The following is a 19,670-nucleotide window of genomic DNA, read 5'->3' as shown; positions in this document are numbered from 1 at the left end:
TCGTGGCTGGGTCTTCCAGCAGGACAACGACCCGAAACACAGCCAGGGCAACTGAGGAGTGGCTCCGTAAGAAGCATCTCAAGGTCCTGGAGTGGCCTAGCCAGTGTCCAGCCCTGAACCCAATAGAAGATCTGTGGAGGAGCTGAGAGTCCGTATTGCCCAGCGACAGCCCCAAAACCTGGAGGATCTGGAGAAGGTGTGTGTGGAGGAGTGGGCCAGAATCCCCAGTGTGTGCAAACCTGGTCCAGAACTACAGGAAACATGATCTCTGTAACTGCAAACACAGGTATATGAATATATATATGTACAAAGAATATTGTTTTTTCCAGGTCTTCTGATGTTAAAGTGTCTGGTTGTCCATAAAACTCTACACAAAAGTGCACTCATTTTGCCTCAGGTTTATCCATGTTCTCATTCAGAAAACACAAACACACAATATAATTACCTCAGGTGTCACACTGTGAACCCAGATAACACACATTTATCCATGTGTAAACATCAAGTAGCAAAACGGATGACACACCGATCAGAATCTCAGGATATTATAACCAGGCCCACCGGAGATTATGTGTTTTGGAGAATGAATCGTGGAGGGAGATAAAGAGGAAGAGGAGGGGAAAGAGAAATGAAGGCACGGGGTCAAAGGTCAGCTGTTCCTGATGAAATACAAAGCGTGTGGTTGACTGTTCTTCTGCAGGAATGACCACGAGGGAAGTTGGTCTTACAGGGTTTATATACTCACACACAGTTTAATACAGTATCAGCAGCACTTTACATGAGAGAACTCGCACTATTCTACAGTAAAAGCTGATGTTCTTACATGTCATATTTCTGCAGAACTGAGAGACGATGGAGGAAGAGAAAGTGTTAGTCAGAAGATTATCATCAGCACTGCAGTTTGGCGAGGATGCTGGATTCATTAGTTTACTGTAATTGACTGTATTGCATACCAAGTTCATATTCAATTAATCTGGCACAACTCGGCCCTTTGAACTTTTCTTTTCTAGATCTCTTTATAGAAGTGTAATAAAGATAAACTTTTCTTAAAGCTAATTGTTGAATTATCTGTATCTGCACCCCTATATATGCTGTGTACTGTAGCCTACTAGATATTGAATCAACTTATTCCTGACTGCCAGAAGTGTATTTGTTGGGTTGTGTGTGTCATATGAGGCCAACGTTTGATTCTGACAGAAGATAACGTGTTTTTTGACTAATATATTTGCATCTGCATTTGCAGTGTGAGGTCTGTGCGAGTCGTGTGTAGTTATGAGATTGTGTTTATAGTTGTGGGAAAATGGTGAATTGTTTCATGAATTGTGTTAGCATTCAAGAAGAACTGTAATACTCAGGATTAACTTTTCTATCTTATCTTAAAACACTTATTTGCTACATTTTATAATAAAATGTGTTATTCGTATTAACATAAGCAGTGCTCGTCTCGATCTCTGCTTTTCTTTATTCCAGTTACTGCTGAGGCCAGTTTCTGTCGTCTCTATCGCAAGAGGATAGTGATGAGCACACTAGTGCTTTATACTCCTCCTTGTGAAATATTATTTAGTTGAGGTGATCTCTTCATCTGTGGCTCATGAAGTTCTGCTACACACACACACACACACACACACACACACACACACACACACACACACACACACACACACACACACACACACACACACACACACACACCCACACCCCCCCCCCCCCCCACACACACACACACACACACACACACACACCCACACCCACCCCCACCCCCCCACACACACACACACACACAGGCCTCGTCTAAGAGTTTACTCGCCTCAGATCCAAGAGATGAACGCTTTTCACAAAACTATGCAGATTTTTTTCCCTTTTTTTCTTACTATTACTTTTATAATTATGCATTTGGCAGACGCTATTATCAAAAGCAACTTAGCTTACATTGCATTTTTACTCAAGGTACACCTTTACATTCTTATCAGTGTGTGCTTTCCCTGGGAGTCGAACCCATGACCTTGCGTTGCGAGCGCCACCGCTCTACTGTGTGAGCTTCAGGAAAGCTAATATTAGGAATGACATGTAACTGATGATGACAGATTGTTTTTTGCTAAATTTACTACAAACTTGTGAATAAGACAAACTATGTTTTCTTTCCACAGTAAATGTTCCTTTTAAACCAGACATCTGCTCATCATGCGGGATCTGGGGAATTACAGGCATTCTGACTGAGGCCGCATGACATTATGCCTTCACACACACACACACACACACACACACACACACACTGTAAAGCTGGCTGTAAAGAGCCATTTAATATGCTTTCAATTTGTATTATTATTATTCTCATCTTATTTCTGTTTTATGTACACAGTGCTGTATTATTTAAGAATTTACTTGAAGTTATCCTCTACAGAGTTTACTCAAAGTTGTCCTTTTATAATTTACTTGAAGCTTTCTTTGTATATTTTACTAGAAGTTAGCTTTAAAGCCACTCTTCTTATACGTTCATGCTGTTTTAGCTAAAGGGATTCAAGAGAGGAAGGAAGAGAAGGAGAAACCGTCTCACTGTCAACAATGATAAAAATTCTCTATATCGGAATCTAAAGATATAATATGGATTGGAGGAATTGGAGAGTCACACTTCAGCGCTGTATGGAAGTATCGGCTGAACGAATTTCAAGGATTTTCTATGTTTTTGCATTCTTGTGTTCGTGAAACTTAAATGTGCAAGACTTTAACGGACTGGCTGTGCAAGACTTCAACTCCTAATAGAAGCAAGAAAAAGGAGTCTTTGGTCCTGGTTTCTACACTGGTGTCATTCATGTAAAAGATTGATATATCATGCAGTTGTTCAGAAGCTCATCGGGGGAAACACTCAAACACAACCTTTATCTGTATGCCCACTGCTCTCTCACACACTTTAAAACACTTTTTATTTCTCAATGTTAACAATGTCATGACATAAGATGACATTCAAAAGTCATTAAACTAAAAACACACTCAATATTAGTGGCAAGACTAAAATAATACACACTCCAAACAGTGACATTGAATGGTGTTTATTGACATGCTCAGACGGAGCTTGTGATCAGGTGTGTTGTGGCTGGCGTGTTCCTGGACGTGTACCGCAGAAGCTCAGATGATGAGCCGTGGCAGAGCGTCTGTGGGGACGTCACCCCGGGGGCCAGCCCAGCTGCCGGCCGCCCAGCACGTGGATGTGCACGTGGTAGACGGACTGGCCCCCGTCGGGACCCTCGTTCAGCACCAGCCGGTATCCTCGGGGTAAGCCCGCCTGATCCGCACACTTCTTCGCCACCAGCATCAGGTGTCCCAGCAGCTGGAACACACACACACACACACACACACAACACGGTCTGCTCACGTGGCACGCGTTTTCAAAAACTTTATTAAGAGAAAATAAACCTAAGACATGAGTTACAAAGATAGACCATAATACAACCTTTCAATTGTGTTTAACAACTGCATAATTATGAATCTTCAATCTGCCAATCAGAGAATCACAGCTCTGACTGTCCAATCCCATTCTCTACATCTGAATACTTTGTAATAAACTTAAAAATAAACTCTCTCTCTATAATATATATATATGACCTCCGATGCAAAAGCCACCTCTGTCAAAAATGAGATTATATGAGGTAATATTGAGTGCATGCTCTCCGCAAGTTTAACAAATACTTCCACTTCAAACTCACTACATCCCAGTGTCAGCCCATTCAGAGATGCCGGTACTTGGGTAAAACCTATACATAGGAGCCTGATAAAAATGTTAATATTGAACAAAAACTTTAGATGGACTTAGAGGCTTTTGCATCTGAAGTCTTCATATATTAATGATTGTAATGTTGTAATCTGGATGATTTGGATCAGAACTCTATTGAAGAATTATTAAATTAACAAGAAAATGACTTCAGGAACAAAAAGCCACAAATACAGAATTATGTGCGCAAGATTAATTTGGGGGTCTGTGGCTTTGAGATGAAGTCCACACACACACACACACACACACACACACACACACACGGTTCACTCTTTGTGGGGACTCTCCATAGACGTAGTGTTTTTATACTGTACAAACTGTATATTCTCTCCTCTTACACTAAACTTCCCATCTCTCTCTCTCTCTCTCACACACACACACACACACACTCTCCACTCTCTTTGTGGGGACTCTCCATAGACGTAGTGTTTTTATACTGTACAAACTGTATATTCTCTCCTCTTACACTAAACTACCCATCTCTCTCACTCACTCACACACACACACTTCACTCTCTTTGTGGGGACTCTTCATAGACGTAATGGTTTTTATACTGTACAAACTGTATATTCTCTCCTCTTACACTAAACTACCCATCTCTCTCTCTCTCTCACTCACTTCATTTTTACATTATAAAATTTTACATCATTTTTTCTTCGTAAGGAAACGCTGGCTGGTCACCACAATGTGTGTGGTCTCAGAAACCTGTAAACACACACACATACCTCTTTATCGGTGTCCTCTGCTTTCGAGATCTGAGTGATGGGCTTTCTGGGGACCACCAGTATGTGTGTGGGAGCCTGAGGGGCCACATCATGGAAGGCAATGCACTGATCATTCATACACAGACCGAGAGAGAGAGAGAGATTAACAGTGTGTATTATTCATTCAACAACTGGGTATACTGAAGAAAGAAGTGTAAACGTATTATAACGGCCGTGTAACTGAAAGCGTTCACGTTATTTTGCAGCTTGTTCTTCGTTAATCGCTGTTTAATGTGCAGAAACGTGACATACAAGTTCACATACAAGAGCAGAACATGCGAACTAGCACTGAAATCTGGCACATTGCCAAGTATTGAGCACAAACTCATATTTCACTGGCACAAACTCATATCTCAATAGATCTGTCAGCAGAACTCGAAATGGATTTGCAAACGCGTCTATAACTTTGAGACTCTCGATGACTCTCATTCGTATGATCGAGTCTGAAGCGCATTGAAAAGCTGCAGAGCAAGCGCAGTATCAACATCGCTGTGCAAACAGCAGAGATCGCACCTGATCATCTTCATAAATGATGTTGGCAGGAATCTCTTTACGGATGATTTTGCCGAATATCGTGTCTCCTCCTGGCTGCGCGCTCTGCGCTCGCGACACCTCATCCGCCATGATGATCTCAGATCTGCTGCCTTGCCTTGCCTTCTGCAGTGCACTCACTCTGCAGCAGTGCGCATGCGCAGCTGTCGATCACACGCGCGCGCACACAGCACGAAACGACAACAACGATTGGACAGCGCCCACTGACGATCGGCTACATGATTGGACAGCTGAAAATGAACTCTTTTCATAATAAAAGCGCTATGCTGAGAAACATAGATTTGTATTGTTCTATAATGCTTTGTCGGTAAGTACTACTATATTCATAATAATAAAACCCAATTAAACTGAGGAGTTTCATAATTTTATATTCTATTATTGCAATCTTGCTGCTAAAATGAGCATATATCTGTTCATATTTTTTTTTAAAGCGCAAAAATAAACTGAATTTCAGTCTAAAGCTCAATGCAAACCTAAAAACTCCACGATAAAGCAAAGTCTAATTAAATACAAAAATACCACTATTTATCATTTTTTCCCCGTCTTGTCAGCTTTTAATTTGACAAGACGCTATTGTTTGACTTCCGTGTTGTGATTCGTATCACTGCTGACATGTCTGACAAATTTGTTGTGTTCCTTTGTTTATTGGGAGGATTTTGCTTCATTTCATGGAAACACTCGTTAATTGGTAACACGTTATCATGATTATCATTATCCTGGACATAATTGTTTGTTTTTTGAAGTAGAAAACCTTGAGTTACATATGCTGTCTCTCACTTTAGCAGAGCAAAAACAAATGGCTACAAAGTCACCATTAAAATTTATTTGTAAAATACAGTCTTCAACCTGTAATCGATACAAAATGTAATAGATGAAACTGAATTAATTTGATCACTTATTTAGATACCTTTTCCATGTTTAAACATGTATGAAGTCTTAAGGGAATTAGGAATGCCAGTTTTGTTAAATTAGCTTGTGTTAATGTTGCTGCAGTTGTAAAGTGAGCCAGGGCTGTTAAAGATGCTCTGACAGCTGTTTGATGTGTGTGTGTGTGTGTGTGTGTGTGTGTGTGTTACAGATGCTCTGACAGCTGTTTGATGTGTGTGTTACAGGTGTTACACATGTTGACAGCTGTTTGATGTGTGTGTGTGTGTGTGTGTGTGTGTGTGTGTGTGTGTGTTACAGATGCTCTGACAGCTGTTTGATGTGTGTGTTACAGATGCTCTGACAGCTGTTTGATGTGTGTGTTACAGGTGTTACACATGCTGACAGCTGTTTGATGTGTGTGTTACAGGTGTTACACATGCTGACAGCTGTTTGATGTGTGTGTTACAGGTGTTACACATGCTGACAGCTGTTTGATGTGTGTGTGTTACAGGTGTTACACATGCTGACAGCTGTTTGATGTGTGTGTTACAGGTGTTACACATGCTCTGACAGCTGTTTGATGTGTGTGTTACAGGTGTTACACATGCTGACAGCTGTTTGATGTGTGTGTGTTATAGGTGTTACACATGCTGACAGCAGTTTGATGTGTGTGTGTTGCAAGTGTTACACATGCTGACAGCTGTTTGATGTGTGTGTTACAGATGCTCTGACAGCTGTTTGATGTGTGTGTTACAGATGCTCTGACAGCTGTTTGATGTGTGTGTTACAGGTGTTACACATGCTGACAGCTGTTTGATGTGTGTTACAGATGCTCTCACAGCTGTTTGATGTGTGTGTTACAGGTGTTACACATGCGCTGACAGCTGTTTGATGTGTGTGTTGCAGGTGTTACACATGCTGACAGCTGTTTGATGTGTGTGTTACAGGTGTTACACATGCTGACAGCTGTTTGATGTGTGTTACAGGTGTTACACATGCTGACAGCTGTTTGATGTGTGTGTTACAGGTGTTACACATGCTGACAGCTGTTTGATGTGTGTGTTACAGGTGTTACACATGCTGACAGCTGTTTGATGTGTGTGTTACAGGTGTTACACATGCGCTGACAGCTGTTTGATGTGTGTGTTACAGGTGTTACACATGCTGACAGCTGTTTGATGTGTTACAGGTGTTACACATGCTGACAGGTGTTTGATGTGTGTGTTACAGGTGTTACACATGCTGACAGCTGTTTGATGTGTGTGTTGCAGGTGTTACACATGCTGACAGCTGTTTGATGTGTGTGTTTCAGGTGTTACACATGCTGACAGCTGTTTGATGTGTGTGTTACAGGTGTTACACATGCTGACAGCTGTTTGATGTGTGTGTTACAGGTGTTACACATGCGCTGACAGCTGTTTGATGTGTGTGTTGCAGGTGTTACACATTCTGACAGCTGTTTGATGTGTGTGTTACAGGTGTTACACATGCTGACAGCTGTTTGATGTGTGTGTTACAGGTGTTACACATGCGCTGACAGCTGTTTGATGTGTGTGTTACAGGTGTTACACATGCTGACAGCTGTTTGATGTGTTACAGGTGTTACACATGCTGACAGGTGTTTGATGTGTGTGTGTTACAGGTGTTACACATGCTGACAGCTGTTTGATGTGTGTGTTACAGGTGTTACACATGCTGACAGCTGTTTGATGTGTGTGTTACAGGTGTTACACATGCGCTGACAGCTGTTTGATGTGTGTGTTACAGGTGTTACACATGCTGACAGCTGTTTGATGTGTTACAGGTGTTACACATGCTGACAGGTGTTTGATGTGTGTGTTACAGGTGTTACACATGCTGACAGCTGTTTGATGTGTGTGTTGCAGGTGTTACACATGCTGACAGCTGTTTGATGTGTGTGTTACAGGTGTTACACATGCTGACAGCTGTTTGATGTGTGTGTTACAGGTGTTACACATGCTGACAGCTGTTTGATGTGTGTGTTACACATGCGCTGACAGCTGTTTGATGTGTGTGTTACAGGTGTTACACATGCTGACAGCTGTTTGATGTGTGTGTTGCAGGTGTTACACATGCTGACAGCTGTTTGATGTGTGTGTTACAGGTGTTACACATGCTGACAGCTGTTTGATGTGTGTGTTACAGGTGTTACACATGCTGACAGCTGTTTGATGTGTGTGTTACAGGTGTTACACATGCTGACAGCTGTTTGATGTGTGTGTTACAGGTGTTACACATGCTGACAGCTGTTTGATGTGTGTGTGTTACAGGTGTTACACATGCTGACAGCTGTTTGATGTGTGTGTTACAGGTGTTACACATGCTGACAGGTGTTTGATGTGTGTGTTGCAGGTGTTACACATGCTGACAGCTGTTTGATGTGTATGTGTTACAGGTGTTACACATGCTGACAGCTGTTTGATGTGTGTGTTACAGGTGTTACACATGCTGACAGCTGTTTGATGTGTATGTGTTACAGGTGTTACACATGCTGACAGCTGTTTGATGTGTGTGTTACAGGTGTTACACATGCTGACAGCTGTTTGATGTGTGTGTTACAGGTGTTACACATGCTGACAGCTGTTTGATGTGTGTGTGTTACAGGTGTTACACATGCTGACAGCTGTTTGATGTGTGTGTTACAGGTGTTACACATGCTGACAGGTGTTTGATGTGTGTGTTGCAGGTGTTACACATGCTGACAGCTGTTTGATGTGTATGTGTTACAGGTGTTACACATGCTGACAGCTGTTTGATGTGTGTGTTACAGGTGTTACACATGCTGACAGCTGTTTGATGTGTATGTGTTACAGGTGTTACACATGCTGACAGCTGTTTGATGTGTGTGTTACAGGTGTGACACATGCTGACAGCTGTTTGATGTGTATGTGTTACAGGTGTTACACATGCTGACAGCTGTTTGATGTGTGTGTTACAGGTGTTACACATGCTGACAGCTGTTTGATGTGTGTGTTACAGGTGTTACAGATGCTGACAGCTGTTTGATGTGTGTGTGTTACAGGTGTTACACATGCTGACAGCTGTTTGATGTGTGTGTTACACATGCTGACAGCTGTTTGATGTGTGTATTACAGGTGTTACACATGCTGACAGCTGTTTGATGTGTGTGTTACAGGTGTTACACATGCTGACAGCTGTTTGATGTGTGTGTTACACATGCTGACAGCTGTTTGATGTGTGTGTTACACATGCTGACAGCTGTTTGATGTGTGTGTTACACATGCTGACAGCTGTTTGATGTGTGTGTTACAGGTGTTACACATGCTGACAGCTGTTTGATGTGTGTGTTACACATGCTGACAGCTGTTTGATGTGTGTATTACAGGTGTTACACATGCTGACAGCTGTTTGATGTGTGTGTTACAGGTGTTACACATGCTGACAGCTGTTTGATGTGTGTGTTACACATGCTGACAGCTGTTTGATGTGTGTGTTACACATGCTGACAGCTGTTTGATGTGTGTGTTACACATGCTGACAGCTGTTTGATGTGTGTGTTACAGGTGTTACACATGCTGACAGCTGTTTGATGTGTGTGTTACACATGCTGACATCTGTTTGATGTGTGTGTTACAGGTGTTACACATGCTGACAGCTGTTTGATGTGTGTGTTACACATGCTGACAGCTGTTTGATGTGTGTATTACAGGTGTTACACATGCTGACAGCTGTTTGATGTGTGTGTTACAGGTGTTACACATGCTGACAGCTGTTTGATGTGTGTGTTACACATGCTGACAGCTGTTTGATGTGTGTGTTACACATGCTGACAGCTGTTTGATGTGTGTGTTACACATGCTGACAGCTGTTTGATGTGTGTGTTACAGGTGTTACACATGCTGACAGGTGTTTGATGTGTGTGTTACACATTCTGACAGCTGTTTGATGTGTGTGTTACAGGTGTTACACATGCTGACAGCTGTGTGATGTGTGTGTTACACATGCTGACAGCTGTTTGATGTGTGTGTTACAGGTGTTACACATGCTGACAGGTGTTTGATGTGTGTGTTACACATGCTGACAGCTGTTTGATGTGTGTGTTACAGGTGTTACACATGTTCCGACAGCTCTTTGATGTGTGTGTTACAGGTGTTACACATGCTGACAGCTGTTTGATGTGTGTGTTAAAGGTGTTACACATGCTGACAGCTGTTTGATGTGTGTGTTACAGGTGTTACACATGCGCTGACAGCTGTTTGATGTGTGTGTTACAGGTGTTACACATGCTGACAGCTGTTTGATGTGTGTGTTACAGGTGTTACACATGCTGACAGCTGTTTGATGTGTGTGTTACAGGTGTTACACATGCTGACAGCTGTTTGATGTGTGTGTTACAGGTGTTACAGATGCTCTGACAGCTGTTTGATGTGTGTGTTTCAGGTGTTACACTACACATGCTGACAGCTGTTTGATGTGTGTGTTACAGGTGTTACACATGCTGACAGCTGTTTGATGTGTGTGTTACAGGTGTTACACATGCTGACAGCTGTTTGATGTGTGTGTTACAGGTGTTACACATGCTGACAACTGTTTGATGTGTGTGTTACAGGTGTTACACATGCTCTGACAGCTGTTTGATGTGTGTGTTTCAGGTGTTACACATGCGCTGACAGCTGTTTGATGTGTGTGTTACAGGTGTTACACATGCTGACAGCTGTTTGATGTGTGTGTTACAGGTGTTACACATGCTGACAACTGTTTGATGTGTGTGTTACAGGTGTTACACATGCGCTGACAGCTGTTTGATGTGTGTGTTACAGGTGTTACACATGCTGACAGCTGTTTGATGTGTGTGTGTTACAGGTGTTACACATGCTGACAGCTGTTTGATGTGTGTGTTACAGGTGTTACACATGCTGACAGCTGTTTGATGTGTGTGTGTTACAGGTGTTACACATGCTGACAGCTGTTTGATGTGTGTGTTACAGGTGTTACACATGCTGACAGCTGTTTGATGTGTGTTACAGGTGTTACACATGCTGACAGCTGTTTGATGTGTGTGTTACAGGTGTTACACATGCTGACAACTGTTTGATGTGTGTGTTACAGGTGTTACACATGCTGACAGCTGTTTGATGTGTGTGTTACAGGTGTTACACATGCTGACAGCTGTTTGATGTGTGTTACAGGTGTTACACATGTGCTGACAGCTGTTTGTTGTGTGTGTGTTACAGGTGTTACACATGCTGACAACTGTTTGATGTGTGTGTTACAGGTGTTACACATGCTGACAGCTCTTTGATGTGTGTGTTACAGGTGTTACACATGCGCTGACAGCTGTTTGATGTGTGTGTGTTACAGGTGTTACACATGCTGACAGCTGTTTGATGTGTGTGTGTTACAGGTGTTACACATGCTGACAGCTGTTTGATGTGTGTGTTACAGGTGTTACACATGCTGACAGCTGTTTGATGTGTGTGTTACAGGTGTTACACATGCTGACAGCTGTTTGATGTGTGTGTGTGTGTGTTACACATGCTGACAGCGGTTTGATGTGTGTGTGTGTTACACATGCTGACAGCTGTTTGATGTGTGTGTTACAGGTGTTACACATGCTGACAGCTGTTTGATGTGTGTGTGTGTTACAGGTGTTACACATGCTGACAGTTGTTTGATGTGTGTGTGTGTGTGTGTGTGTGTGTGTTACAGGTGTTACACATGTTCTGACAAGTCTTTGATGTGTGTGTTACAGGTGTTACACATGCGCTGACAGCTGTTTGATGTGTGTGTGTGTGTTACAGGTGTTACACATGCGCTGACAGCTGTTTGATGTGTGTGTGTTACAGGTGTTACACATGCGCTGACAGCTGTTTGATGTGTGTGTGTTACACATGCGCTGACAGCTGTTTGATGTGTGTGTGTGTTACAGGTGTTACACATGCGCTGACAGCTGTTTGATGTGTGTGTGTGTGTTACAGGTGTTACACATGCGCTGACAGCTGTTTGATGTGTGTGTGTGTGTGTGTTACAGGTGTTACACATGCGCTGACAGCTGTTTGATGTGTGTGTGTGTGTGTTACAGGTGTTACACATGCGCTGACAGCTGTTTGATGTGTGTGTGTGTTACAGGTGTTACACATGCGCTGACAGCTGTTTGATGTGTGTGTGTGTGTGTGTTACAGGTGTTACACATGCGCTGACAGCTGTTTGATGTGTGTGTGTGTGTGTGTGTGTGTGTGTGTGTGTTACAGGTGTTACAGATGCGCTGAAGCTGGCCGGACGTGGGATCATATTCCTGGGCATCTGCACATGGCTGATTTACATGTTACCGAGACTGAAATCTTTCTTCTTTCCAGTATGTCAAGAGCTCCCAGAAAGTATGACCATTTTTATTATTGTGTAGTTGTGTATTTGGTGTAACTGTAATGGCTTATTTTTATGATGGAAGTGTGTTATCTTGCAGGCCCACTGCAGGAATCCGACAGACTGAGACAAGAGGAAGCGAGAAGAATTCAACAACATCAACACAATGACAAGGTTCAACACAACACCTCTGCCTTTAAAAGCTAAGAGATGTTCCACTGTAGGTCAGTAAATATGTTATGAATATATTCTAACAAGAAATATGCTCTTTCTCATATCATGAAGATGTCTGACTACTCTGAGAGAGTGTTAAAGCCGAGACAGAGCTCGTTGCTCCAGCAGAAAGTGGAGCGGCACTATAGCATGACAGGAGAGAGCTGGAGACTGACCCAGGGGTTTCCAGTCGGGGTGAGCGAACTCAAACTCATATCACTGGTGCCACACAGCACGGGACATGTGTTATTCTGGGGTTTTATTTTTTAAACAGTTAAAAATAAGTCAAGTCACCTTTATTTCTGTAGCGCATTACACAATAGTCAAGTCAAGTCAAGTCATCTTCATTTATACCGCGCTTTTAACAATGTAGATTGTTTCAAAGCTGCTTTACAGAGATAAACGTATAATTTAAGGTAACAGATTGTTTGTCTTTATAGCGGTTCTTGAATAAAGATATTTTCCATCTAAAGTTAGTTTTGATTGATTCACTTCCGTCGAAATGATCATTAGTTATTAAATTCGAGACCGCTAAGACGACACCGTTCTCTCTACACAGACTTTAAACTGAACCTGTGAGAAACACTGATGCTCACGTGCGCTTCAAGATGAATTCTATAGTTATGTGTGTTTGAATATATGTGCGCAGGTTTGTGCCCTACAAACCAAGCCTTAAAGCTACACTGTGTGATTTTTACCCCCATCTAGCGGTGAAAAGGTATATGACCATCCAGTGAATATTAGTTTCTGTTCCTCTCAATTCCGATTTCGTTTTAACTCCTACGGTGGCCAATGTAGTCCAAGATTAACTTGGCTTCCAGTTCGACCTCGTCCATGAGTGTTCCTTCAAGTGATGAGGTTACTTTAGAAAACTATTATAATTTGCAGTAATTTAATTTGTCAGTTAACATTTAGGTTATGACATCTATGTAAAATGAATAATAGTTTTATGTTTTCGTTATTTTCTTACCATTTCATTGCTAACATCAGCTATCAGTCCCAGACGAATGCAAGCTAATCTTAGTAAAGTAACTTTTATCAGTGCTAGCGTTATTCTGTATATTGTATGACATCACTAGCGTAAGGCAATGTTTACATTGTAGGCTATATCATTTTCTCCGTGAGCAGAGATCAGCTGATGTGACGGAGGGAGAGGGAGAGGGAGAGGGAGAGGGAGAGGGAGAGGGAGAGGGAGAGGGAGAGGGAAAGGAAAAAATAAAAACAGGGCCGGTGCCAGTGAATTGCGGAGACGCGAAAGGCGAAGCTTGAATTAACGGGTATGTCCCTCTTTGGCTAATGTACTTTCAAGATGGAGGGGCAACATGGCGACCGTCATTCGAACCCCTCACCCGTATGTATTTTCAATGGCATATTATACACTCACGAGAATACTTTATTACTTGAACGAAGTAAATATACATTAATGAGCACATATGTTTTTGAAAGAACTAAGTGTTTTTAGCTAAGAATAAACTAAAAAAGTTACACAGTGTAGCTTTAAAGGTAGGGTAGGTCAGAATTGTCTAAAAAAAACTTTTATTCAAATTTGTTTAAACTGTCTTTATATACCAATACATAATTAAAATGCAAGTACTGTGAAATAGAGAGTATAAAAACTGAGTGACTCTAGTGTATTTAATCTTCAATAAACACAGCTCATTAATTCCATTCACTCCCACCTAAAAACGGGTGCGCGACTGCGCGCACGTGGGCAGAGCCAGTAATAGCGGCGGTAGTCATGGCGACGGAGAGTGACAGTCGCGCAAGCCAATCTCTTGTTTCGTCCCGGTAGGAATTAATGAGCTGTGTTTTTTGAAGATTAAATGCACTAGAGTCACTCAATTTTTATACTCTCTTTTTCAAAGTACTTACATTTTAATCATGTATTGGTATATAAAGACAGTTTAAGCCAATTTGAAAAAAAAGTTATTTAGACAATTCTGACCTACACAACCTTTAACAAACTACTTGTCTGGCCTTAAAAAATTTTTTGACAGAATTTTATCACGTCGGGGTAGATACGCGAAACCGAAATGATCCCAACAACGATTTATCTGTAGAGTGGTAAAGGGATCCTCCATAGGGAGAGGCTAGTCGGCACAATACAGACTATACAATCAGGAAAATAATGATCAATGGTGCAAACAGAGTTCAGTTCTGCTGTGAAGCAGCTCTAAAAAGACAATAGAGTCGTTGTTCATCTGAAGTCAGTTCTGTTCAATAACTGTGTAAAGATCATCAATTATGAAATGAGTTTAATTCAGCTATAAAGCAGCTCTGCAGAAAACATTCAGTGTCGTCATTCAGTTGAGAAGTCTAGAATCTAGACATGGTGCAGGGGTTCCCAACTCTGGCCCTCGTCCCGAGCCACTCATTCACTGCTCCTATATAGCCAATGACATTCGAGTCCTCTATATGAGTCTTATGTGAAGACTGAGAAGACTCAGTCCTCTGCACTAAACCCATCCAAGTGAGTACACACACACACACACACACACACACACACACGGTTGGAGGTCGTCTCTGCAGGACAGTGGATCTCGAGGGCCAGAGCAGAATCAGTAGCCTACAATGGATGATTTTAGCAACACATTTTAGCATGTTTTCTAGACACAATAATGTGTAAGTGAACTGAATCCAGGAGTTATCTTCATCACAAAGTTATTAAACAAAATGAATAGGCTAGTACTTATTAGCAGCAGTAATGGTGGTTATGCACCACAAACGCCTGTATTCTGTAAAGCAGGTGTCATCACTTCCAGTTCAGGCGTTTAGTGTGTGCTTCGTTTAGAGCCGTTTTACTCAAGACGCCTTCAAAGGAGCTGCCAAAGATAAGCATAACCGCACATACAGACGGATATCTAAAAGCTTCACTAACATTTAGATATTTAGATTGAATTAAATTCAACAATAAAAATAACTAGCTAGTTTAGCAGATTACCTTGAAAGTCCATAGATCTCTGCATCAGCTCACACTGCTGTTAACACTTTCCCAGACGAGCGATGTGATGAGGTCTGCTCTCCTGTGTTCATGTGGTGTTCAGCATAAAGCATATAATCAGGGCTGACTACAATAGAGCATTTCCATCATGGCATTGACAACAGAAACACTCAGTCTGAGTCTGCAACACACCTCAGCCAGCTGATCAACGGCTTACTACGCATGGTTGATTGGACAGCCCGGATTTAAGATGACTGACCAGCGCAACATACAATTCATTTAATATTCAACAATATTATTGATCTGCCTGCATTGACACCATTATATGAGAACTGAACTTTTTTCTCCAGAGCGGCTATATATATATATATATATATATGAACTAAATTACAACAAAAATGAACCATCACTGAACATACCTAAGCTTGACTATGACGCCATTTTCTTCTGGAAACAAAGTTTGTTGCATTATTCTCCTGTTATCTCTGTAAAGCTGCTTTGAAACGCTCTGTACTGTAGTGCTGTATAAGTGAAGGTGGCTTGACTGAGAGCGTGCTGTGGTTCAGGGGGAAGAGGGTCAGGTGTGTCGGGCTGTGGATGAAGACGAGAGTGCTAACCAGGGAGCCCGGCGGAGGCGGACGCTGCTGCAGACTGTGACTCCAGACCCCACGCGGACACCAGCGCCCAAGCAGAAGAAGGTGGGACACACTCGTGTTCGGGGAACGGTGCTCTCGAGAGCACTTAGAGGATTAGTTCACTTTAAAAAAAACTTTGCTGATAATTTACTCACCCCGATGTCATCCAAGATGTCCATGTCTTTCTTTCTTCAGTCGAAAAGAAATGAAGGTTTTTGATGAACACATTTCTCCATATAATGGACGTCAATGGGCCCCAAACGGGTCAAGGTCCAGATGACAGTGTCAGCGCCGCTTCAACGGGCTTTAAACGACACCAGACGATGAATACGGGTCTTATCTAGCGAAACCATCGTCATTTCAACTATAAATAAAAAAAGTTTAAGTTTTATAAGCACAAACGCTCGCCTTGCTCTGTTCTGTGATGCGCGTTCGTGACGTCACCTAATACGCAATTACGTAGAAAAGGTCACGCTTGACGTATGCGGTAGTCAGTGTTTACAAGTTGAACGTGCAAATAAAGTCAAACGCCGTTTACAAAAAAAGGAAGTTAAAAGGTAAAACAACAATGTCGGACGATTTTGAACTTAGAGGAGAAGATGAGATGGAGTTTTCATGCTATAAGCGTGACCTTTTCAACGTAACTGCGTTGAAAATAAAAATCTAAAACTGAATATAATACTTGTATGTTGAATATAAAACTTAAACTTTTTAATTTATTTTTGAAATGAGCGAGCGTTTCGCTAGATAAGAGCCGTATTCATCGTCTGGTATCGTTCAAAGCCATTTGAAGCGCCGCTGACACTGTCATCTGGACCTTGACCCGTTTGGGGCCCATTGACGTCCATTATATGGAGAAATGTGTTCATCAAAAACCTTCATTTCTTTTCGACTGAAGAAAGAAAGACATGGACATCTTGAGGACATCGGGGGGAGTAAATTATCAGCAAAAGTTTTTTAAAAGTGAACTAATCCTTTAAGCACAGGTGTAGATGTTGGCAGGGCTTTCAGAAAGTTACGTCTTCATGATCATCTTCATATTTATCTAACAAATGTTTTAACCTGTTACACTGACAACGCATGCTACTTGCTAGTGCTGCCTGTGCGTATAATTATGCTGTTTTTCAGAACTCATTTTAGTGAGATTTTACATTTTCATAATTCTCGTCTACAAACACAGCTGTATTTACATGCAAACTTTTACAATTGTACTTTACAACAAGGTTAGTTAATTAACAGTAGTTAAAGCTACAATATGTTATTTCTCTGCCGCTAGGGGTCGCTAAGCTCTTACAGTAACACAGGCGTAGGATGATGACGCAGTGATAAGCTGAATTATGGGACTTGTCGTCATGCCGATGGATCTACTAATGTTTATGGATGAGTGAATACATTGATGTTTTTATCATGACTGTGGTGTGAAGCAGTGCGCGAGTGCTAATGAGAGAGATATCAGCGAGTCCCGCAGATATAAAGAAATAAGGACATTTCATTCTACCGAACTACCAGCAAATGCTGTATTAATACTCACACTGGTCAGTTTATTAGACGAATGAAACTCGTGAGGTAAGCAGCGCTGTCTCACTAAACTGTGAAACAATTAGATAATGTAAGTACACAATTCACAGAAATATATAACACTGTGCAAGTGGTTTTTGGATATTTTGATACTAAATTCTTACATATTGTACCTTAAACTACATTAGTTAGCATGAACTAATAATGAACTTTACTTATACAGCATTTATTAATCTTTCTTAATGTTAATTTCAACATTTGCTAATAACATTCCTATCAACTAACATGAACAACAGCTTTATTAGTATTAACAAATACAGTAACAAACGTATTGCCCACGGTTAGTTAATACATGAACTACTGTGAACTAATGAACCGTATTGTAAAGTGTTACCGTGTGTTTTCTTTCTGTTAAAGGTGATAGTTTTGCCCGACGAGCCGCCAGAGGACGCTGAGGGGGTGAGTGGACCAGCGTATGATCCTGAGCAGGAACATCATGATATCTGTGCTGTATAGTGACATCTCTGTACGCACTGACAGGTCGTGAGAATAGCTCTGCGATGTCCCAGCAGAAGAACCATCCAGCGGAGATTCCTGAAGACCTGGAGCTCGACGGTGAGTCCTCCTCATTCCTGTCGTCTGCTTTGACTGATGACTCGCTGATGTCCACTTCTCCTGGTCATCAGCTCCTGCTGGACTGGATGCTGAAGTCCGGCTACCCTCCTGCTCTCTACACGCTGTGCTCGTCCTTCCCGAGGGAAACCCTGCGCACGGCCGAGGGCCTGAGCCTGGAGGAGGCTGGCGTCCTCACACACACACTGCTGCACGTGGAGGAGAACGAGCCGGCGCTCACCTAACACACTTCTGCGGTCGCATCGTACACCAGCCCCTGAGATACATGTCATTGTTGCTCTTGTACACAGGTGACACTAGAAAATCGTGCAAAAGTTCCTTTATTTCAGTAATTCAACTTAAAATGTGAAACTAATATATTATATAGACTCATTACATGCAAAGTGAGATATTTCAAGCCTTTATTTGTTATAATGTTGATGATTATGGCTTACAGCTTATGAAAACCTCATCACAATATTCTAATTATGAATTTGGGGTTTTCATAAGCTCTATAATCATCAACATTATAACAAATAAAGTCTTGAAATATCTCACTTTGCATGTAATGAGTCTATATAATATATTAGTTTCACCTTTTAAGTTGAATTACTGAAAGAAATGTAAAATACAGTTTTCAAGTGTCACCTGTAGTTAGTTAATGGTCAAGATGATGTCCAGTAGGTCATAAGGATTATTGTGGGGCTGATTTTGCACTTGCAATGGTCTATGGATGAATCTTAGTTTTCTTAGAAATATTTACATTTATGCATTTTAATATCTTATTCATAGGTATGTGCAATCCTCTGGGATTGAACCCACAACCAATGCTCTTACCACTGAGCTACAGGAAAGCACGTTACCTTGCCGTATAAATACATTATTTTCTTTGATATTATGAGGGGTTTATGGGTAGTTTTCATACTAAGCTGCAGATTGTTACGCTGGTCTTGTTTTATTCTAGTATCTGAATGTTCATATACTAAAAAGTTTGAGGTGCATACAAGTTTGCTTATCTTTGATCAAATAAATGCAGGTGTGCATAAGAGACTTCTTTTCAAAATTATGTTTTTCTATGTCATCTTTGTATTAATTGCCCAACTCTGAGACAACTGCTGCTTTATTTTCTTTAGCTAATGTCACAAGACTATTAACAGTCGTCAGTGTTTAGCCATGGGCTGCTGCAAGCCTTTCTAAAACCACACAAACATGTTCATATTTTCATAATGGTTACGGCCAGGCTAGAACTGAAGTGTCGCCTTTGGGATGTGAAGTTCTGGACAGTGACTGACCTTCAACCCCCAAGGGAACCAAAGAATCAGACCAAAGCACTACAACGTGATGAAATGTTTGCTTGCAAAAGTCTATTTTCAGGGATATCTCAGAGCATCTGTGAATGGAGAGAGTGTGTAGTGTCAAAGCTTGATCAATGACCAGCATCAATCCAGTATAGAAAACAA

General features: G+C 41.5%; 2 protein-coding genes across 2 annotated transcripts; one reads left to right on the top strand and one right to left on the bottom strand.

Moving 5' to 3' along the window:
* Window positions 1-2,733: 2,733 nt before the first annotated feature.
* Window positions 2,734-5,243, bottom strand: hint1 (histidine triad nucleotide binding protein 1). The gene is made up of 3 exons (XM_079600465.1): window positions 5,041-5,243; window positions 4,489-4,593; window positions 2,734-3,322 (listed from the first exon to the last, which is right to left on the bottom strand). The coding sequence occupies exons 1-3, from the start codon at window positions 5,149-5,151 to the stop codon at window positions 3,158-3,160; spliced, it is 381 nt and encodes a 126-aa protein (XP_079456591.1). The 5' UTR covers window positions 5,152-5,243; the 3' UTR covers window positions 2,734-3,157.
* A 406-nt stretch (window positions 5,244-5,649) lies between these two features.
* ubxn8 (UBX domain protein 8) lies at window positions 5,650-19,258 on the top strand. Its single transcript, XM_079600263.1, has 8 exons — window positions 5,650-5,767; window positions 12,180-12,305; window positions 12,392-12,465; window positions 12,577-12,699; window positions 16,012-16,143; window positions 18,016-18,057; window positions 18,139-18,213; window positions 18,285-19,258. The coding sequence occupies exons 1-8, from the start codon at window positions 5,692-5,694 to the stop codon at window positions 18,453-18,455; spliced, it is 819 nt and encodes a 272-aa protein (XP_079456389.1). The 5' UTR covers window positions 5,650-5,691; the 3' UTR covers window positions 18,456-19,258.
* The last annotated feature ends 412 nt before the right edge of the window (window positions 19,259-19,670 follow it).

The sequence above is a fragment of the Phoxinus phoxinus genome (genome assembly GCF_949152265.1).
Source record: "Phoxinus phoxinus genome assembly, chromosome: 23".
NCBI classification, from domain to species: domain Eukaryota; kingdom Metazoa; phylum Chordata; class Actinopteri; order Cypriniformes; family Leuciscidae; genus Phoxinus; species Phoxinus phoxinus.
Note: the sequence above shows the minus strand (reverse complement) of the source record. Positions and strands in the feature narration are given on the sequence as shown.